This window comes from Salvia splendens, chromosome 17 (assembly GCF_004379255.2).
Source record: "Salvia splendens isolate huo1 chromosome 17, SspV2, whole genome shotgun sequence".
In the NCBI taxonomy this organism is placed as follows: domain Eukaryota; kingdom Viridiplantae; phylum Streptophyta; class Magnoliopsida; order Lamiales; family Lamiaceae; genus Salvia; species Salvia splendens.
The window spans coordinates 2,242,032-2,265,803 of NC_056048.1; the positions used below are offsets into that span (position 1 = coordinate 2,242,032).

Below are 23,772 nucleotides of genomic sequence, written 5' to 3' on the forward strand. Positions count from 1 at the left end.
AATGATTTGTTAAATCGATCGCCCTTCAATCCTCTAACAAATACCTCTAACCCGGCAAAATCGTGTGAAAGTTAACATGCAAAAGCGTATGATTTGCACTCACCTGACTTTTTCTCTTTCTCTGCTATCTATATTGACTCAGATTTTCACTTCGATCTCTAACAGCAATGGAGAAAGGCATGAGTGGTCAATTAAAATCTAGTAGTATCACATTTTCATCTCCTATCACCTCACACTTTCAAACAATTAGATTTACAACCAAACATAAAATAATACTCTCTCCCCATCCCGGCTAAGATGACACATTTCTTGGTCGGCACTGAATTTTAGGAGCTATTGGTTAATGTGTTTAATTGAATATAAAAATTGTGGGTAAAAGTATTAAAATAGAGAGAGAAAAAGATAAATATTTTAATAGAAGTGAGAAAAAGTGATTGAGTGTATTAATTGGAGAGAAAAGAATTCTAAAAAAATAAATATATCATCTTATTTAAAACAAACTAAAAATGAAAATGTCATCTCAAATAGGATGGAAGGATTACTACGATGACAACAACTGCAAGCATGCCCTATAAGAGCATCTCCAATGGCGGACGTCCGGTCGGACATCCGTGACGGGCGACCGGGACGTCCACTATTGCGGCGTGGCAAGTCGGATACGGACGTCCCGTAAGGACGTCGGATGTCCTCGGACGTGCGGGCGACGGGCGGGTGGACGTCCGCCATTGTGGCGTGGGTCGGACGTCCGGTATTTAATTTTTTTTTTTAAACTCTATATATACGGCTCGTTGAATTTTATTTCCGTAAACATAAATTGCTTTATTTGTGAATTTGTGATTTTTTTTTATTGTGGGAAGTCCTAGTGGGAAGAGCGGATTGTGCAGAGGAAGTCCTAGTGATGTGGCAGTGAGATGGGAAGTCTTAGTGACGTGCAAGGAGATGTTTTTGGGAAGTCCTAGTGGATGTCCGAGTGGGACATCCGGGCATTGGAGATGCTCTAAATTAATAAGTGCTCTCAAAAGTCAGAAACGTAATTATAGATGTTGACAAAATTGAGGTCTATTGAATTAGTGGTCAATTAATTTGAGTGATTGAGGTAAAGTTTGATACTCCCCTCATCCCACAAATATCGTCTCATTTTTTTTATTTTCGTCCGTCTCACAAAATTTATCTCATTTTATTTTTTACCATTTTTTGTAGTGGACCTTATATTCCACTAACTCATTCCTACTCACATTTTATTATAAAACTAATATATAAAAGTAGGATTCACATTCCACTAACTTTTTCAACTCACTTTTCATTAATTTCTTAAAACTCGTGCTCGGTCAAAGTGAGACAATCCTTATGGGACGGAGGGAGTATAATAATTACAACTAATTGAAATATGGAATATAACTGAAGAAAGAAATGTTCTACTAAATAGTTTATAATTTTATTGATATGGAGGAAAACTGAATAAACTATCAACAACAAAACACTAAACACAAAACACACACAAAAGCCAAAGCAAGGGCACACCCAAGCATAAGGGACTAGGGGCTATAGCCTCAATAAAAAAAATTAAACATTTTTCATTTATAAATTTTGAAAATTATCCAAATTTAATGTAAACTATAGTGTAAAAGTTGTTATAAATGTTATAAGCAATCTAAAAATATATTTTAAAATCAAATTTAGAAATCACCGCTCTTATCAATTTTTTTTCCTGTTTCCGCCCTTGTCCCTAGGTGAAGAGAGCATATCCTTGAGGACATGCTTAAACACACCTAAGAGTATCCACTATAGGGGCGGCGCGCCGGCCACCCCGAAACCGCCGCCGCGGCTAACTATAGCGAAAGAAGCGCCCGCCCCGGTGCGGACGCTTTTTTTGGGGCGGAAGGGCGATCAGCGACTAGGCGCTGAGGACGCGCCGGGAGCGGTGGTGAGCGGCGCGCCGGTAGGGGGCGGACAATTTTTTTTTGTTTTTTTAAAAATTTATTTAATTTACCTATAAATACACCTCATTTCCCTTATTATTTTCACACCATTCCAATTCTTTATTCATAATTTCTCTCACTAAAATTTGTGGACTCCATTGATATTAAAAATGGACGATTTGTGGAATGACGAGTGGAATTCTCTGATTCAAGAGGACAGAGGGAAGCCGGCGAGGAGGATGCGGCGCGGGCGGCGAAATTGGCGGAGGTCGCGCTCCCTCGTGCGATTACTCATCGTCGAACCATCCAACGAGATCATAGCGGAGCGCACTAGCGGCTAATGGCAGACTACTTTGTGGATAACCCCGTTACCCACCCGAGATTTTCCATCGCGACGGCTCTTCACTCATATAGCGACGAATTTGGCGGAGCGGTACAGGTGCTTCACCCTCCGGAGTGATTGCACTGGCCGGATCGGGCTGTCTACTTTTCAGAAATGCACCGCTGCAATTAGGCAGCTCGCCTATGCCGGACCGGCTGATATGTTCGACGAATACCTACAGATGGGTGAGACGACTAGCCTAACGGTGCTCAAGCAGTTTTGTAAGGGGATCCGGGAAATCTTTGGTCCGGAGTTCCTACGAAAGCCAACCTCTGATGAGTGCCAAAGACTGCTAGATATGCACGGTTTGGTGCACGGTTTCCCAGGGATGTTAGGTAGCATCGATTGCATGCATTGGGAGTGGAAAAACCGCCCGGTGGAGTGGAAAGGTCAGTTCACTACTGGTTTCTAAAGCAAAGGTCCATCGATGATTCTGGAATCTGTTGCTGACTACCGTTTGCGGATCTGGCATGCGTATTTCGGTGTTGCAGGTTCGAACAACGACATCAACGTTCTGTAGTCATTGTCTCTCTTCAATGATGAGTGCCGGGAGGAGGGTCCAGAAATCAGCTTCGTAGCCAACAGAACGCTGTTAAGGATAATCTCTTTAACCGTTGATAAACTCTTCCGTGAGGTCGCGGGAATCGTTTGCCCGTCGATCGCACACGACAAGAATTAGGGTTTTTGAGAAGAAGAAAGTAAAATGCGTAAATTATCTTATTTCTTGATTGATCCAAATGAATAACAATGTCCACTATTTATAATAGTGGATACCCTAACTTAAGGAATAAGAAAATAATCATAATCATATACGAAAAGATACGGTAAATCATTAATTAACCAAAATAATGATATGAGGGATATTCTCATATATCTGCACGTATCAAACGCAGTACCACAGGGGATACTATTTGGCAGATGGGATATACCCTCGCTGGCCCGTATTCGTCAAGACAGTTCGCCAACCGGTTGGACCGAAGAAACAATATTTTGCACGAAAACAAGAGGCTGCTAGGAAGGATGTTGAGTGAGCTTTTGGTGTGCTCCAAGTGCGATGGGCCATTATACGGTGCGCGGCACGAGTTTGGCACGAAGATGATGTTGGGAATATTATGTTAACATGTATCATATTGCACAATATGATAATAGAAGATGAAGGATTTGTTGCAGTGCGCTGGGCACCGGAAGATGGTGCAAGTTCAAGTCACGGTGTTGCCTCTGTACCGATACATATGGGTGTACCACGTAGTAATGAATATTTTCTCCAACGTTTCACTGATATGCGCAGGAGCACAGTACATGCCACCCTCCAGGCCGATTTGATTGAAGAGGTATGGGCATGTAGGGGAGGGGGCGCAGCGTGAAGAACTTGTGTGATTTTCTATAGATTAAATTTTCGTTGTATAATTTTTCCATTACTTTAATACGACGAAAATTTAGTGTTCAATTTTAATTTATTTTATTATAGCCGTTTTTTAATTATGTGTAGTTCGATAATTTTAATTATAATTGAATTAAAACATAAAAATAAAAATTAAAGTGAAAAGTGGCTAAAAAATGTCACTATAAGGTGGACACTTCCAATAGCCCCGCCACTTTTTTTGTCCACAGCCACTTCGTATTTGTCCGCCGCGTCCAAAAAAAAGTGTCCGCAGCAATAGTGGACACTTTTTTAGCCACTTTTCATTTTATTTTATTTTTTGTATATTTTAATTCAATTCTAATTAAAATTATCGGAATGTAAATAATTAAAAAAAGTATTGGGACCAAATATTCGTCAGAGCCGGGTGATTTGTCGTTTCCACCGTACATTTTTAGAGAGTGAAAATTTTGAGAGTGGATGAATGGATGGAGTGTGAAGTGTGTGAAGATGTGTGTGGATGAGTGGTATTTATAATAAATTTTTTGAAAATAATTATATAAAAAAAAGTGTCCGGCCTCTGCCGGCGCGCTGATGACCGTCGCACTATAGGTCGGCATGCCTATCGGTGCGGCGAAGCACGCCCGGCGCCTTCTCGCCGATGGGCCTTCCGCCCCAAAAAATGCGCCCGCCCCGCTTCCCACGCTATAGGTAGGTGCGGCGACGGCGGTTCGGGGGCTGCCGGCGCGCCGCCCCTATAGTGGATGTGAACGGGCCCGGCCTTTATTCTAGCACGTTTTCTTTTCAAATACATGCATGAATCTATGTAGGTCTGTAGGCTACGCTTGTATAAACTTCATTTTAGCCAACTATCAATGTACTAAATTTAATATTTGGTACAAGTTTTACAATTGAAATAGTAATAATCTTTTATGATTCTTACTAAAACATGAAATTGGCATTGTTTGTGATGTGATCGACAAATAAAGTAAATGTCGATGAATTTGGAAAAAAACTTCAAAATATGATTATAATTAGGGGTGAGCATTCGGATTTCAGATCAAATTTTTGTCCATTCTGATTAGATTCGAGCTGTCCGAAAATCTGAACTATGAAATCAGATCGGAAATATCTAAAATTACATAAAAATATTATAAATATCTAAAAACCCAATACCGAAAATTTTAAAACCTGAAAATCCAATACCAAAAGCTGAAAATCTAATACCAATCGAACATCCGATTACATCAGATTTTAAATTATTTTATTCGATCCAATCTGAACATACGATTATAAAATCTATGATCTTAACCGATTGGTTCCGATTTCATATATTTTGCTCACATGTAATTATAATTGAAAAATATTATTGATATTGATGAATTTATAATTAACTAATCTTATAAATAAAAATGGAACTAAGAATTAATTATATGCTCATAAAAAACACCAGAAAAAGAGAAAAACAAAAAACGATTAAAAAAAAAAAAGTGCTACAGTAATTGGGCCAGACTTAATGGGCCGCATCTGTAACTAGAGCTGATTTGGGCCCAATGCAATTTAGACTATCAAAGAAATTGCTACTTCGAGAAACGATTTTACAAATGAAATATAGACTTACGATTATATATTACTCCTATGTTGCTGGTTTTACATTTCCCAAATCATGAATGCTATGAGATTTTTGCAGAACATATGTCAATTGTCATCAAGTTGGGCAATTTGAATTTCTAGATATTCCATCATTGCAATATTTTAAAGTGGAGAATGTGTTTTTGATAACTATGGACCAAATTTTCATGTGGTTGCAATTAGGTCTAAATTTCACCATGTGAACCCCATGTTATGTCTCTATCTTCACTATTTTCTAGTTTTACTTCTTTTTCTGTTTTCAATTGTGGTTAGAGATGTAGCGAGCTCTCCTTAAAGGTGTTGACGGGACCTGAACTCGTGATATTATAATCGCGTAATCGATTTATTTACCAACTTGGTAAGCTCGAGGTCAGGGATGAATATTCGGTTTTCTGTTCGACTTTTTGCCCAAATTGAACTAAATCAAAAAATAAAATTTTATAAAATATTTAAACCGAACATCCAAACCCAAACCCAAACCCAAACCGAAAATTTTATAAAATATTTCACCATGTGAACCCCATGTTATGTCTCTATCTTCACTATTTTCTAGTTTTACTTCTTTTTCTGTTTTCAATTGTGGTTAGAGATGTAGCGAGCTCGTCCTAAAAGGTGTTGACGGGATCTGAACCCGTGATATTATAATCGCGTAATCGATTTATTTACCAACTTGGTAAGCTTGAGGTCAGGGATGAATATTCGGTTTTCTGTTCGACTTTTTGCCCAAATTGAACTAAATCAAAAAATAAAATTTTATAAAATATTTAAACCGAACATCCAAACCCAAACCCAAAAAACAAAATCCAAACTACAAAAACTGAAAATTCAAGAATTATTTTTCCAAAATATATATAAATCGTATCAATCAATTTACATATTTAAACAATTACAATCTTCATAAGTATTAGTATAAATATTCATTAACATTAAAAAACATGAGGTTTGTTAGTATAGCTGAATTAGGAAATACAATATGCAATTTGATATTCTCAAAACTAGTGAGGGTGCCAAATTTTTATGGGTTGGGCTTCTTTTGATTGACTAATTTGCCTAACCAAAAATTGATGGGTCATTTTCTCATTTATTTATAGTTATGAGGTCCAACATTTTCAATTAATCATAGAATTGCCAACTGAAATTTCTTGGAGCCGACTTATCTGCTTATTTTAGAGGAATTTGTTCTGTTTCAATTCATATTGTTGGTGTAAGAGGTGTGATCCGTTGTTAACTTTCTTAATTTGTTAACTTTGTTAACTCATCAATGTAGGGTATTAAAATTTTTAACATGATGACATTGAAATGTCAATATAAACTTAGTTGATATTTTAATACACTGTGTTGACATTGATATTTAAAATGTCAACACAAATTTGTATTGACATTTTAATGTGATTGTGTTGACATTTTTAATATACTAAGTTAACAAGTTAGCAAGTTAACAAAAATTAGCAATATAACGAAAACCTTCGTTGTAAAACACTATGTTCAAGCAAAGTTAGTTATGAGATTTATGCATTTATTTTAAGAGGGAACATCATTTTTGGTCCACGAACTTTGCCAAAGTATCATTTTAGGCCCGTGAATTTTGATAATATCATTTTAGGTCCGTGAACTTTGAGTTAGTATCATTTGAGGTACTTTTTACTATTTCCAAGTTTTTTGGACGAAAATACACTCAATACCTTAAAGTGTATATATTTTTAATAAATTTATCATATGCTCATAATTTTTTATAAATATCTTTACAATATATTTTTGACAAATTTTCTAAATATAATTTGACCTTAAATATTATCACTTAATTTTGTGACATGCAAGTAAAATTGCTTCTTCAATTTTTTATATTAACTTTTTTTTAAAATTGAATAAAGAACTTTCTTTAATAATAAAAAATAGAATAAAGATCTTTTCTTGCATGTCACAAAATTAAATGATAATATTGAAGGTCAAATTATATTTAGAAAATTTGTCAAAAATATATTGTAAAGATATTTATAAAAAGATCTTTATTCAATTTTTTATTATTAAAGAAAGTTCTTTATTCAATTTTTTTAAAAAATTAATATAAAAAATTGAAGAAGCAATTTTACTTGCATGTAACAAAATTAAGTGATAATATTTAAGGTCAAATTATATTTAGAAAATTGTCAAAAATATATTGTAAAGATATTTATAAAAAAATATGAATATATGATAAATTTATTAAAAATATACACTTTAAGGTATTGAAGGTATTTTCGTCCAAAAAAACTTGGAAATAGTAAAAAGTACCTCAAATGATACTAACTCAAAGTTCACGGACCTAAAATGATATTTTCAAAGTTCACGGACTTAAAATGATACGTTAGCAAAGTTAGTGGACCAAAAATAATGTTCCCTCTTATTTTAATCCTACTTTTGCTGATGGAACTTTTTAACCGTTTCTTTTATTTTTGTTAGTCATATATTTGAAATAATGCACCAAACAAAGTGTGATCTTTTTGCACAAACCAGACAGCATTATCAACCAATTGAATTTAATAGTATCAAAATGTTAGACAAAATAATTACTCCATTAATTATATTATCCTGAAAAATATGATAAAAATTTCAGATGTGGACACCATTTAGGCAAAGTTTGGTCAGCAACTAAATTATTGAGCATGGTGTATTGGTCAAATTTTGTCCCATTTGTGTCACTATTTTACCAATTACTACTAATTTATTTGCAATAACCATCGTGGTGAATGTAATTACAAAATTCGAGTTAAAAATGAATGAGATGCACATAAGTTTTTTTTTTGGTAAAATTAAGCTTTAATGACTGTCTTACAATTAGTGGCCTATTTTTCTAATCAAATTATTAATCTATCAACTATTTTTCCTCCATATAAATTGACTTTTTCGATAAAGTTATATAGATCCTAGGATCTACAACTCCACAATCAATTAAATATGTCTACGAATATAAAACTTGTAGGGTCTTATATTTTTAAAAAATTGGAGAAATAGTTAGGTTTCATATTTAATTATGTTATAAGGCTACACAAAACAATTTTTCCCCCTTTTTTACAAAATTGAAATTTAGTTTGTGTGCTGGTGTAAAAGTTTCAATAATCAGATTTGATTGGAGAAATCTTCTCAAATTCTCGAATTTGAAATTTAGAAAATAGAATAGACATCAATAAACTCATTTTGTAGCATAATTAACGTTTTCGGATTGTATTGAATGTACAAACGAGATTATCCAATCCATTCAAATTTGAGAGGAATGTTTTTGGGGATATTTTTTTTTGTGAAAATGACGTAACATTTTTTTTATCATTGATTATTGTTCAAATTACTATTTTTAAAATTTTAAAAGTACTCCTGTGATTATGATATTTATAGGTGAATCAATGGCAGACTCAAAAAAAAAATTGATAAGGATTTAACTGTGTTTATAATTTTCAGAAATTAATTTGAGAAGGGTTATACATTTTTTTTATAATTTTCATACATTTTTAATAGAAAAGAATTGGTGAAGAGCTTTAAAAAATATTTTTGGTAGATGTTATTAATAGAAAATATAATCTTAATATTGCATAATTATACGATAAAGAATTCAGTCTGCTTTGAAAATATGCCATGTAAATTGATGGGGTACGTACTAAACAAGTCCAATAGCAGTGACGGCCCATCAGCCCAAAGCCCAAGGAAGAGTATCAGTTCGGCATTACCAAAGAGTTCGGCCCCCGCCTACAGCTCGGTAAAAGCCGACCAATCAAGCTCTACTCTCAGATCGGCAAAAGCTGCTCGGCAATAGTTCAGCAGTTCGGTCTCAGTTTTCAACCGAACTGGGAGATAGTGGACTCATGCAGAACCTCCACGACCTCCACTACACGATCTATTTAGTGGTGGACCCATGTAGGATCTCATGACCTCCACGACATCCACGATCTAATTAGTGATGATGTAAGCCACGACCTAATTAGTGATGATGTAAGCCACGACCTAGTTAGTGGTGATGCAAGCCACGATCTTAGTTCAATGTATAAATAGAACTTAGATCAGATAGACTAGGGAGGAGAAAAAGAGAGGAGAAAGAGAGCTCTCTAGACATCAAATATCATATAGCAAGTCTGTATTTGTAAGCTGGTAAACCAGATCAAGCAATACAATCTTGCCCTCCTTTCTTCCCGTGGACGTAGATTTACTTCAGTAAATCGAACCACGTAATTCCTTGTGTCGTGATCTATATTTATTACCTGCATTTACTACCATCAAAAATTCGCCCAACCATCACTGGCGCCGTCTGTGGGAAACAGAGAACCAAATCTGTGATAAAAGCGAGTTTTTGATCCTCTTCCACCAAAAAAAAAATGCATACCAGATCACATAATACCCGTGCTTCCGTCCGTGATAACCATGAGGAAGCTAGTCCAGCCCGCAGGTCTGGAAAACAGCCTCGGGAGAAATCTACTTCCAGTTCTCACGGAGAAGGAACAAGCCGCTCAAAGACTCATCGCACCGAGTCTTCCCAGCAGCCCGATTTGAACGAGGCTGTCAAGTTGTTTTTGGCCGAGAAGCAGGAAGAGTTCTTAATTTTCCTGCAAAAGGGCCAAAAGCCGGAGACGAAAACGGTGGATTCTCCCTCCTCATCCAGACATGAAAGTCACTACCGCAGTAGTGCCGTGTCTTCCAGGAAGAAGAATCCTCAACCCCGACATGTTCCTGTTCCTCCTCGGTACCGGAATCACAGGAGAACTCCATCTCCTCCATACCGAAGAGATGTCGGGTTCGCCATGTACGGAGCATTGAAGACTCCGTTCTCGGACGATATCACCCGAACTCCCTTGCCACAGAACTACCGAACTCCGTCAATGACTTATGACGGGTTAGTGAATCCTCATGACTTCCTGGGACGCTATCAGTATAACATGGCGAACCAGGGTCTCAATGAGGTCCATATGTGCAAGCTGTTTCCCGAGCTGCTTATCGGGAACGCAAGAAGGTGGTTCGATAGCCTCCCCCAAGGCAGCATTAGATCTTACCGAGATCTAATGGATGCTTTCCACAGGAGGTTCTTTCAGAAAGCGGAAGCCCGAATCACTTCGGCTCAGCTGCTTTCTACACGTCAAGGTCGCGACGAAAAGATCAGCGACTTTATGACAAGGTTCCACAAGGAATGCCTACAAGTAGATGATCTCAATGATCTACTTGTCATTTCGGCATTCCAAAATGGAATCCTGCCCGGAGCTCTCTACAGAAAGCTCGTGGAATGCAGTCCGCAAACAGCTCAAGAGATATGGGACATTGCGGACCAGTTCTCCCGTGCCGATGAGGCAGACCGTCGCAAACGGTCTTTAGACAGCTCATCCCGAGGAGACGGGAGGAAGCCCGATCATAGCGATCAGGGACATCCTCGCCGAACTCCTTTTGGCGATCAGGGACATCCTCGCCGAACTCCTTTTGAAAGGATTCAAAGGACTCCGGTGCAAGACCGATTGGGGCCACGTCTCAATCCTGAGAAGCCGCCCGCCCGCCGTGATTCCGGTTGAGATCGGCGTACCCAGTCCCCGAACTCTAAATTTCTCCTCAGAAATGAATGATGACGGACTGAGAGCCGAACTAGATCTGGCCGAAGAAAGAAGAGAATTGGCCTGCATAAAAGCAGCCAAGTACAAGGAGCAAGTAGCCCGGTATTATAACCAAAGGGTGAAAAAGCTGCAATTTCAAGTGGGAGATCTCGTCTTGAGAAACAACGAAGTAAGCCGAGCAGAAAAGCTGGGCAAACTCGAACCCACATGGGAAGGTCCATATCGGGTGTCAGAAGTCCTCGGCAAAGGGTCTTATAAATTGACTCACATGTCAGGAGAACAAGTACCCCGAACATGGTACATTTCCAACCTCAAGAAGTTCCATTTGTAAGAGACAGTCCGGTCAGTCAGTCTTGTGTCTAGTTCGGTCCTAGGGGTATGTGCTTTCTTTGTTTTTTACTTGTTTTTCATGTTTGTCTATGTGCGTTTTGTTTGTCTATGTGCGTTTTGTCTGTCTATGTGCGTGTCGTCTCTTACAAATGTTACTGAGGTATCTTGTTCTTCGAAGGCTGATCCCCTTTTTAGAACATATATAAGCCAACGATTGTGAGTCCAAACTTCTAAGGAGGATACAAGACCACAATTCAGCTTAAGAAACAAGCAGTCCGTCTGAAACGAACTGCAACAAAGGGAAAGTCCGATCCACGCGATAAAACTCGCCGAATTAGGACAAGGGAAAGTCCGATCCACGCGATAAAACTCGCCGAATTAGGACAAGGGAAAGTCCGATCCCCAAATTAGGACAAGGGAAAGTCCGATCCGAGCGATAAAACTCGCCAAATTAGGACACAAGCTTAGTCCGGTCAAAGAAATTTACTTCATAAGACCAAAGACGAGTCCGGTCAAAGAAGTTTACTTCATAAGACCAAAGACGAGTCCGGTCAAAGAAGTTTATTTCATAAGACCGAGGACCAAGTCCGGTCAAAGAAGTTTACTTCATAAGACCAAAGACGAGTCCGGTCAAAGAAGCTTACTTCATAAGACCGAGGACGAGTCCGGTCAAAGAAGTTTACTTCATAAGACCGAGGACGAGTACGATGAAATTTTTTCGCTGAGCTGTAAATACGCAGTGATAGAAGCGAAATGAAAATTTCATTTATTAAATCTTGTTCGGCATATAATTCTGCTGCCCTACAAGAAGGCGTTACGCCATTACAAAGGACTATTCTACTGTCCCTGGTTGCTAAAGTTGAGCCATCTATTCACAAAATCCTCGTGAAGCCGAGTTCGGTCATTCCGGGCAGCTGAAGAATAAGCAGGTCGACGAGATGCTCTAATCGACCTACCGCCTCTTCCCTGAGCCCGGGAAGCTCTAGCACCTCGGCGGCGAAGAGTCTCTTCACGAATCATTTGCCGATCTTGCTCACTCATAGTCACCGCTCCTCTGCGAACTTCAGTCCGTCCTCGTCTTGACGTCTCCGGTTGTTCCTGAGTTCGTTGCTGACTTGGAGTAGGGTTTTGAGCAAGTGAATCAGAGGTTCGAGCTTGAGTGCGACCATCTGTTGGCGGGAAATGCCTAAGGAATCTCTCGATTGAGGGACGCCGGGAAAGAATGATGTCGTACCGAGAAGCCCAGCGCCGCAATGATTTCACGACTTGTTGGCAAGCCGAGCTCTCCAGCGCATTGTTCCTCCGGAGTACATGATATTCCTCCCACAGTTCGTCAACTCGTTCCTGAACTTCAGAGATGGTCATTCCCCCGCGCCTGCTGATGAAATCCTCATACGCAGTCCTCTCAGCGACGGCAGTATTCAGCTCGGCCTCCAGATCTTTCTTTTCGGACTCTAAGTCCTTATTGTCGGCCTCCAGCTTCACTAAACAAGCCAAGAGTTCGTCATTCTTCATCTGGTCAGCTATGGCTTTTTTCTCAGCTTCGTCTAAAGCGGAAGAGTACAGCCGCTTCCAGTGAAGTACCTCCAGCTCCTTAAGAGTTAAGAATACAAAGCTGCTATGTCAGTTCGGCATTTCATTTTACCGAGCAGGTAGTAAACCACAACAGGAGTAAAAGAGAGTACGAAAAGCTATACGAAGACACAAGTGTAGAAAGAAGAATTTTTTCATTCATAAGAAAAAATTTTTTTACACAAGGAGGGCTTCAAGGCCATTTTACAAGAAGGAAGAAACTAAACTAAGAGAAGGGAGACGAAATCATACTCCGCCAGCTTCGTCTCCGGCTCCTCGGTGAGGTTCAGCTTCCTTCTCCTTGTCTGCCTCAGCTTCAGCCTCGGCCTCCCTGCTCCCCCCAGCCTGCTCGGTGCCCCCATCACCGATCAGCAGCACCTCTTGCTCGGCCTGCCTGTCTCCGGTCTGCTGATTAAGCTGCTCGGTCTCACCCTCTCCGTGGAAAATTGGAGCGGGTGAAACTGGCCCTAAGGAGGCAAAGATAGCCTCCATATTCTCGTCCCGGTCAGCTCGGCAACTACGAACTCGGTCAGCAGAAAGCAGGACTGAGGACGAAGCAAGCTCCTCAAGGAGCGGCAGACTCTGGAGACGAGCTGCTATCTCTCGGCCGTACAGCGGCAGGACGACTTCGGGCCCTTGCTCGGCATTATCGGTCATCAGTTTCAGCAGATCACCGACAAAGGCCGAAAATTGATTGCTCAGAAAGAGTTTCTCCGCGAAAGCACGGAGAACCTCCCCTTGGGCAACCACGGCGGCAGCATCCCTCCGTTTCGTCTGCTCTCGCTGGATGACGAGCTGGTTTTTGGCAAACTGGGCTTCATCCTGGGCCGAGATCCTAGCAGCTCTGGCCTTCTCAAAGTCTGCCTTAGCCTGTTCGGCCTGGTGACGAGCAGCCGCCAACTTCCTCTGCATCTCAGCATAATCGTTGGACGCTTTGGAGAGTTCAACGGCGACGAGCTTGGAGAGCATATCGTTCCTCTGAAAATGGAAAAAGGAAAAAGTCAACCGAGGGGCCACAAAAAATACAGGAAAAAAGCAAGGCCAGAAAATCAAGAAGAGAATTCACCTCGGCGAAGTCCGTGGGCCATAAAAAGGGCTCACAGATATGTTCCGAAGGAGGCGCCAAGACCACGTCTTTCTCTGGCGCTCTTGGGGGTTTCTGAATCCTCCCTTTCCCCCTTGCCGAAGTCGACTCCGGCTTCTTTGGATCCGAAGAGGTCTTTTGCCTCTTCGGATTCTTCTCGGCATCAGACGCCGAGCTGGTGGTTTTCGGCCTCTCCGGTTCCTTAGATTCGGAGGATTTGCGACTGAGCTTGTTTAGCAAGTTCACTGCCAAAAAGCAAGAAACACAAGGTTAGTTTTCGTCGTCAAGGCAGTAATGCATAAAAAAGAAATCCTCACCCTTAGTCTCTTCGTCCGAAGACGAGGAGTCGAACACGAAGTCGCCCTTGACGAGCTCAGACTCCGAGTACTGCTTCCTAATCATGGGAATCTTATTGAGCTCGGCCTCGAGCTCGTCCAACGGTTCTACCCGAGGATGAGGAATAACGGACTTCGGCCCTCTCCAGGAAAAGTCCGAAGCCGAAGTCCTATTATAAAAAAAGAAGCGATTTTGCCATTTCGGCCATTTGGTTTTACAAAAGGCTCTAAAGGGCTGTAAAGGGATCAAGTAAAACCAAGATCCCTTCCTCTTAAACTGGAAGAAATTAAGGATTGCCCTCAGAGACAGATCCTTATCTAGCCTACGCAGTTCGGCAGCAAAGGCCGATAAGTGCCTCCAAGAGTTCGGAGTCACCTGACCTAAAGGGAGTTGAAAAAAATCTAGCAGCTCTACAAAGGCAGGGGGAAGAGGGAAACGAAGCCCGCATTCCAAGCCGGCTTCATAAACGGTGGCGTAACCCTCCGGCGGCGAGTCAGCCCTATGAAGGTCGTCGGGAATCGCAACCTTCCCCCCAGGAAAAAAATATTTTTCGTGTAAGGATATCACAGTATCCTTACTCAAGATGCTGTGAAAATACTCTACGGTCTTCTCCCCGGATTCTTTCCGGCTAGAAGACCCCTTACCCCCTTTCCTACCGCTGCCTGACTCAGAAGAAGAAGAAGAAGACATAGTTCTTACTCTTTGAAAGTCTGAAGAAATTCTGAAGAAATTCTTGAAAGCGGAAGGAAATTTTTACGCAAAAGAGAGAGAATGCAGAAGAAGCAATAGCAAAAGTGTTCAACTGATGAAGAAAGGACGTATTTATCAGATTCGGAGAAGATTTCAAAATCATCGCACCGTTTCGAATCCCACCTTTTCAGGATTCAACGACCGGATTTTACTGTCGCATTTAATGCAGTCACGCGCAAGGCACGTCCCCTAACGTCAGCCTCCCCCGTACCTTTATCCAGAATGCCGAAGTGACTCGCTTCGCCGAAGTGATTCACTTCGCTTTTCGGGGGGGGTAGTGATGGGGTACGGACTAAACAAGCCCAATAGCAGTGACGGCCCATCAGCCCAAAGCCCAAGGAAGAGTATCAGTTCGGCATTACCAAAGAGTTCGGACCCCGCCTACAGCTCGGTAAAAGCCGACCAATCAAGCTCTACTCTCAGATCGGCAAAAGCTGCTCGGCAATAGTTCAGCAGTTCGGTCTCAGTTTTCAACCGAACTGGGAGATAGTGGACTCATGCAGAACCTCCACGACCTCCACTACACGATCTATTTAGTGGTGGACCCATGTAGGATCTCATGACCTCCACGACATCCACAATCTAATTAGTGATGATGTAAGCCACGACCTAATTAGTGATGATGTAAGCCACGACCTAGTTAGTGGTGATGCAAGCCACGATCTTAGTTCAATGTATAAATAGAACTTAGATCAGATAGACTAGGGAGGAGAAAAAAGAGGAAGAGAGCTCTCTAGACATCAAATATCATATAGCAAGTCTGTATTTGTAAGCTGTAAACCAGATCAAGCAATACAATCTTGCCCTCCTTTCTTCCCGTGGATGTAGATTTACCTCAGTAAATCGAACCACGTAATTCTTTGTGTCGTGATCTATATTTTCTTTTACCTGCATTTACTACCATCAAAAATTCGCCCAACCATCATAAATTATTTGAAATTGTATGCATCATATTACATCCTTTTGTCAATGACAATAATTATCATTATTGAGGCAAAAAAAGATAATCGAATACTAAATCATTGTATAGTGAACATTGTCATGTGCTATTAATCTAAATCTGTACGGAACGGCAATAATTAAATAATTAAAGTATTTATTTACAAAAAAAATTACTATTAAAATATATTTGCTCTTCGTACAATCTTACATCAATTTAGCTATATTTTATTAAAAAAAAAACAAACCCTTTTTTATGTAGATGATTTAGAAAGTGGACTTTGTGGAATTTCATCAATAAAAATAGTTACAAGTACAGAATGTCGACATATCTGCTACGTAGGAAAATATTGAAACAATTTAAAAATTCAATTTAACGGTTGTTTATTTCGTTTGGCAACTCAAATATTTAAAATAAGTCTGAAAAGAGTCAATTAAAATAAGCCTGAGAGAATCTCAACTGTTCAATTTTACTAACCTAATTTATTATTTATTCAACGACTTCTTTAGATTCCGAATTCATTGTGCGAACCCTGATAGCAAATAATAATTTAATAAATCATTGATTATTTAACTATAAGTATAATTTAATTAAAATGGTGCTGTAATTTATTTTTAAATATGCAAAACCATGTTATCATGTACACATACAAACAATAGACATTTCCTATATATTTTCATTAATATCCCTTCACCCAATTCAACTGAATTAAAATATAGCTAAATAGCTTCATATATCTATAAAGAAGATTAAATTTTGATTACAATTAATGGATATATTGTACACAAAGACATTCATAATTTAACTTTGATTTGTCAATATGTGAAACTATATATTGGCTAAATTAATCGTTGGGTAAGTTGTGGTATGACTTTTTATAAGAGATAATAACTCTTTAAATTATGAGGAGTAATAGCCATTTAAATTATGCAATTGATCAAATTGTGGTTAGTATCATGAAGTTTGAAAATATTGAATTATGAAGACTCATGACTAACCGAAAACTTGTCAAAACTTCATGATTTAGTGGTTGTTCCATTTCCCTCAATCTCATAATTAAATGTCATTTTCTTACATTTTATTACTACTATATGTTAAATTCATCAATTCCTACATATATAACTCCATTTCATTATTAATTTCCTATATAGAATACACTCTTACCAAAATATATGCAGCGCGCAGCATGCAATTAATCCTAATTAATATATAATTAATCATAGTATTATTTGTTAAGGGAAATTATAGTATATTATCTTTTTAATTAGTTGAATTTCGATTGCTATTGACTTCTTACTTTTGGCTATTAATGTAAGGAAATTGACATGTGTAGATTGTTGATAAAATATTATCGAAAAGTTGAAATCTAGTAGGGGCTACATAAATTCGTATTGTACTTTGAATTTAACCATATGAATATTATTATTATTATTATTATTATTGTAATTGACTGTACTAATCAAGTGATGTACAAGTGGGATCCATAAATGTTAATACGTTACCATGTTCAAATTTCTGATTGTATATTCCTATATACACAGATATTCCACTAACTAAAGTCTGAATAAATTAAACATATAGATGTAAACATTTGGAGTGTTCTAACAATAATTACTGATCAGGGATTGATTCATGATATACAATCATTTTTAATACTAGTAACTTTAAAATTAGCAACAATCATAGGGGATAATTCATTTGAATAACAATTTTCGGAATTTTTAATCGATATCATAACTTTTAAAATTTAGTAAAATAATAAATTTTTAATTTTTGCAATTATCCCACGATAAACAATTTACATATTTTTACCATTAGGAAGTTGAGTCTAGTGTATGTTTTAATAATTATATGGCCAAAACTGTCGCAAAATGACTATTTTTCGTAATCATGTCTAATTTATTTTTCTAAAAACTTGGTCAAATTTTATTTGAATATTAATGATAATTACTGGAGGAAAGCATTGTTTACATTTTTCAACATTACCATCAAATATGGGACCCTAATTCGTTTTGATTTATCCATAAACTTTCCACAGATAATGGATTTAATCCCTAATCATTTAATATCAATCATCGTACAATTTTGATGGATTTTTCTTTTCTTCCTTTACCTTTTCTTTCCAGTTATCTATCTTTTCATTTAAATAGCCTCATTGATAAGGCATGAATAATTGAATGACGCAATATTTATTTATTACTAGTATATTATCAATAGAAATGTCTAACTTTCTTCTACCACGTAATTTCATTATTTAAGCCATTAAAAAGCATCAATTTAGATCGTGATGCCACACCAATATAAATTTAAATAGTCGTTAGTCGTCTTAAAAAGACAAAACTAATGACGATATTAAAATGTTATAGCACCTTATATATTTCAACTTGCAGTATTAATATAGTGTTGAATTAATTGTCAAAGCATCTATTAATTGTGTTATAAGTATATTAGTAATTTATTCGGAAAAAAATTTAAGCATGTCCAAAGCATATAAGAAATTTGATAAAATAAGAAACTAAATATTATGTGAGAATTTAATAAACCTTGTGATTAACTATTTGTGCATGTAGCTAATTTATATTTGAACAAATGGTCAATAATGACAAGTTCAAATTTAAGATACTCAAACTAATCTACCACATAAATACAACATGAAATTTACGAATTAATCCAAATAATTTGCTAAATTTATAAGATTAGAGTTCCAAAAATTTCTAACTCAATCAGGACAGTTTGGTAGGACAAATAAGTCTTCTTTCTTGGAGTTATTGACCTAAAAAAATCTACAATGTATATTTTTGTCATGTTTTGAATATGAAATCAAATTCGAATAGCTAATAATAATAATAATAATAATAATAATAAGTTATTATAATTACTGCTATCAGATAAGTATATTGTTATTTTCTTATCATTTAATGAAAAATTAATCTGTGGTGCAGATGTAGAATTGTGATACCATACGAAAATAAGTTCCAATAAAAAACAACACGCAAGTCAAGATTTTCTGGCTGTTTTTACATTGATCAATCAATTTTCCCGATCCATCTCTCAAGATTTTGGATTTGTAGTGTTGTACTTATATTATTCAGTCAGTTAAAAAGTTCGATAATATGTCAAATCCACTTGGCATTCATAAGTACAGAGAGAGAGAGAGAGAGAGAGAGAGAGAGAGAGAGAGAGAGAGAGAGAGAGAGAGAGGATGCTCTAGTTCAAGAAAGAGTATAGTTTGATTTCTACTTTCTAGCATCCATCTTCAAGATTAAATCAGATGATTTCATTGTCAGCTGATGGAAATGAAGAAGTTGGCTTTTGCTAGATGACTAAAGTTGAAATCTTGAGGGTGGCCCACTTCAAGCTGCACCACATACCAAGCTCAGACAGTTGAGTTTCATTAGCAGAGAAGATGAGTTTTTTTTTTGGTTCTCAATGATTGATTTCTACCTTTATGTGACTGCTATTTAGCTGACCCCACATCTCAATTCCTTCTCCACCCAAGAAAAAATTAAATCTTTTTACACCCCTTCAAAAATATTTAATAATTTCTTGATCAAGGGTTGGATTTCCCTATGCAAGATTGAATCTTGAATCTGGGAAAGTTGGGATTCTTGAAATCAAGAAGTTTAGTTCTTGAAATCATAGATTGGATAGAAGATGGCATCTGGGGTTGATTTTGATGGGAGTGAAGCAAAAGGGGAGATGTGGGATTTGGAGCAGAAGCTTGATCAGCCCATGGATGAGGAAGCTGTGAGGCTTAAAAATATGTATAGAGAAAAGGTAATAAAATATAAAGTTGTTTTACATTTTTATGTAGGCTGGTCCTAACTGAGGTGTAGGATTTTGTGCAGCTTTCACCCCCATTTCACTTTGCCTTTGAATTGACACCGAATCTTGATGTTTGGTGTTTGTCTCTTTTGATGTTATAGTTTTGTAGCTCTTGAGATCACATGCTTTTTATGTGGAGTTGTATACTTGTATTGGTTGCTGTTGTTCTTGAATCATTTTTTGTGGTGTTAGTTTGATTGTTGGAAATGGATGGTTTGATTATATTTACAATCATGGAGTGTTCTTGTTGGATTTTGATGTGTTTACTTTGAATGATAGGATGGATAGATTAATTTCGAATTCGACCATCTTATCATTCAACTACTCAATCCTATGTTTTATCGATCTATCGTGTTTGCTGTTGTTCTTGAATCATTTTTGTGGTGTTAATTTGTTAGTTGGAAATGGATGGTTGGATGATGTATACAATACAATCATAGTTCTAGTTGGATTTTGATGCGTTTACTTTGAGGGATAGGATGGATAGATAAAAATAATCGAAGCTAATCTACCATTTACTTTGATGCATTGATTAATTTCGAACTTGTTTGGCAATCATATCGTTCAACTACTCGATCCTATGTTTCATCAATCTATCGTATTCGTAAAGTAGATGACCCCTAAGTTGATGTAGGCATCTAGTTCGTGTGAATTAGTATGTTATTTTGATTAGAGAAATGGATATATGGTGCTAACACTTGGTTAATAAAACAGAAATTCTCGACGCTCTTGCTCTTGAGGCTTGCATTTCAGAGCCTCGGAGTGGTGTATGGCGACTTAGGAACGTCTCCTCTGTATGTGTTCTACAACACTTTTCCCGATGGAGTAGATGATACAGAGGACATTATAGGCGCCCTTTCGTTGATCATATACTCCCTCACGCTGATACCTCTCCTCAAGTATGTGTTCATCGTGTGTAAAGCAACCGACAATGGCCAAGGTAAGCTTCCCTCATCGCACAATGATCTGCTGGGGCCTTGTTTCTGTGTTCTTATTCTCTTTGTGCAGGAGGAACTTTTGCACTCTATTCTTTACTTTGTCGGCATGCTAAAGTCCGAACGATTCCCAATCAACACAAGACCGATGAGGAGCTGACAACTTATAGCCGAAACACGGTCCACGAGCTCTCGTTTGCTGCCAAGACAAAGGCGTGGCTGGAGGCAAACGCGTTTAGGAAAACTGCCCTTCTTATGCTAGTACTTGTCGGGACGTGCATGGTGATTGGTGACGGGATTCTCACCCCCGCTATATCCGGTAATTATTGTGTTCGTTTGTTCATAACTAATGATGCGTCTGCACCTATTTCTAACTCTTTATTGGCCAAAATGAATGTAAATATCGCAGTTCTTTCGGCTTCTGGTGGGATCAGTTTGGACCACCCGAAGATGAGCAATGGTATGATCTTCGCTCCGATGGTTATCCTCTTTGTAATTCGTTATGTTACGGGATTCAGCTTCTATTCTTTGGTGCAGATGTTGTGGTGATTGTAGCCGTGATAATTTTGGTCGGATTGTTCAGTATGCAACATTATGGCACGGATAGAGTCGGCTGGCTTTTCGCTCCGGTTGTTTTGCTTTGGTTTCTGTTTATTGGAGGCATCGGCATCTACAACATATACAACTACGATAGCTCGGTTCTGAAAGCCTTTTCGCCTCTGTACATATATCGGTATTTCAGAAATGGAAAGAAGAAAGGTTGGACATCCCTTGGCGGGATCATGCTCAGTATCACAGGTTCGGTCCTCTCTCTCTCTCTCTCTCTCTCGCGCGCGCACATGCAAAAAAATGAATGTACTTATTTTGACTGCTCGTCGTTGCAGGAACTGAAGCACTGTTTGCTGATCTTGGTCATTTTCCGGTTTCTGCTGTACAGCTTGCTTTTACCATCGTCGTTTTTCCTTGTCTCCTTTTAGCCTACTCGGGGCAAGCAGCATACCTCATGCAAAATCATGATCACGTTGTTGATGCATTTTATCGATCGATCCCAGGTATATTTCAGCCTTAAAATTCTCATGTCTGGAAACTAATGTAAAGTTTCAAGAATCGAACGTGTCATGTTAAATCAGATCGGAAACTAAATTGAGAAACACTACTTTAAAGTAGCTAAGTGATACGAGATTCGATCTTTGTTCATCTTCGTGTCTAGATTGAACCGAAAATCGTTTTAGTTCCTGATTTGGTCGATTTGAACGTCTTTTGTAGCAAGTATATACTGGCCAGTTTTCATTATTGCGACGCTGGCAGCAATCGTTGCTAGCCAGGCCACCATATCTGCTACGTTTTCGATCATCAAGCAGGCCCACGCCCTTGGCTGTTTCCCGAGAGTCAAAGTTTTGCATACATCGAAGACGTTTCTCGGCCAGATTTATATCCCCGACATGAATTGGATTCTCATGGTTCTTTGCATTGCTGTCACTGCTGGATTCCAAGACAAGAGCCAAATTGGAAATGCATACGGTTCGTGTCATGCTCGACTCGTATATACTCTTTTATTTTTGGGTTAATTGTCTGGAATTTTAAATCATGAAATTTAAATTTTTCTCAATTGTCCCATCTATATACAAAATGTCGTCTTTAAGAATAGTATTTTTTAGGATTATGTTTCTTGGATTTTGTTGATCTGATGAGAATTCTACGACCAATGATGCCAACAGGTACGGCTGTCGTCGTGGTCATGCTCGTCACCACGCTTCTCATGACTCTAATAATGTTGCTAGTCTGGCACTGCCACTGGCTCCTCGTCGTGTTGTTCACGTTGTTGTCTCTCGTGGTCGAGTGCACGTACTTCTCGGCCGTCCTATTCAAGATTAACCAAGGCGGTTGGGTCCCGCTCGTGATAGCCGCCGCCTTCCTCCTCATCATGTACGTCTGGCACTACGGGACCCTGAAACGTTACGAGTTCGAGATGCATAGCAAGGTTTCTTTAGCTTGGATTTTAGGTCTCGGTCCTAGCCTTGGCCTCGTCCGCGTCCCCGGGATCGGGCTCGTCTACACCGAGCTCGCCAGCGGCGTCCCCCACATCTTCTCCCACTTCATCACCAACCTCCCCGCCATCCACTCCGTCGTCGTCTTCGTATGCGTCAAATACCTCCCCGTCTACACGGTGCCCGAGGACGAGCGGTTCCTCGTGAAGCGGATTGGCCCGAAGAACTTCCACATGTTCCGATGCATCGCGCGGTACGGGTACAAGGACCTCCACAAGAAGGACGACGACTTCGAGAACAAGCTCTTCGCGAACCTCTTCACGTTCGTGAGGCTCGAGGCGATGATGGACCGGTGCTCGGACTCGGACGAGTACAGCCTCTGCGGGGGGACCATGCAGTCGAGGGAAAACGGCGAGACGTCAGCGTTGAATCTCGACTTCACAGTCTCGTCGGCCGACTCCATCGTCCCGGCGATGTACGGGAACGCGACGCATGCGTCGTCGGGCCGGGAGAGCGGGCAGACGGAGGGGTACGAGCTCCAGTTTATGAGGAGCTGTAGGGATGCTGGGGTGGTTCATATTCTGGGGAATACTGTAGTTATAGCAAGAAGGGAATCAAGGTTTTATAAGAAAATAGCTATTGATTATATATATACATTTCTTAGGAAGATTTGCAGGGAGAATAGTGTGATTTTTAATGTGCCTCATGAGAGTCTCTTGAATGTTGGCCAGGTTTTCTTTGTGTGATATTCTTTGTTTAGTAGTATAATAAATAGGTAATTTTTGCTTTATGTTACTTTGGTTTAGTATTTTTTGAGTATTGTGAAGAATAGAATTATGTATATGTGTAAATAATTGTAGAGTTGTTTTTAAAGTGATAATATATTTGAATGGTTGTACTTTTTCTATATTCTGTATTCTGTATTTTTGAAGTGATAATATATTTTGAAATTCCAAATATAAACACAAAACATATATTGAGTGATGTCGACATAAAAAGCAGACCATGCATGATGTATTGGATGCCACATGTCCATACATAAAAAGCAATCTAACAAAGTAACAAATACTCCTACATAATTTTAAAGACTTATTAATCATATATAAGCATCTTGCACAAAATCACAAGAATTTATAATATTGTTGGAAATTTTATCTATAT

At 38.7% G+C, this 23,772-nt stretch overlaps 1 protein-coding gene across 2 annotated transcripts; it reads left to right on the plus strand.

Moving 5' to 3' along the window:
• The first annotated feature begins 19,005 nt into the window (after positions 1 to 19,005).
• LOC121775574 (potassium transporter 11-like) lies at positions 19,006 to 23,570 on the plus strand. Of its 2 annotated transcripts, XM_042172665.1 has the most exons (8): positions 19,014 to 19,640; positions 20,403 to 20,628; positions 20,697 to 20,942; positions 21,033 to 21,083; positions 21,161 to 21,421; positions 21,508 to 21,675; positions 21,890 to 22,144; positions 22,342 to 23,570. In XM_042172665.1, the coding sequence occupies exons 1-8, from the start codon at positions 19,518 to 19,520 to the stop codon at positions 23,355 to 23,357; spliced, it is 2,346 nt and encodes a 781-aa protein (XP_042028599.1). In that variant the 5' UTR covers positions 19,014 to 19,517; the 3' UTR covers positions 23,358 to 23,570. The 2 variants fall into 2 exon arrangements, with proteins under 2 accessions (XP_042028598.1, XP_042028599.1); XM_042172664.1 differs by having other exon boundaries at positions 19,006 to 19,640; positions 20,697 to 21,083.
• Positions 23,571 to 23,772: the final 202 nt, after the last annotated feature.

Bases quoted from the DNA above. Each gene is read 5' to 3' on its own strand.
- LOC121775574 (XM_042172664.1), top strand. From the start codon at position 19,518: ATGGCATCTGGGGTTGATTTTGATGGGAGTGAAGCAAAAGGGGAGATG. The intron at 20,629-20,696 runs GTAAGCTTCCCT...CTCTTTGTGCAG, and splicing joins AGCAACCGACAATGGCCAAG to GAGGAACTTTTGCACTCTAT. The intron at 21,676-21,889 runs GTATATTTCAGC...CGTCTTTTGTAG, and splicing joins ATTTTATCGATCGATCCCAG to CAAGTATATACTGGCCAGTT.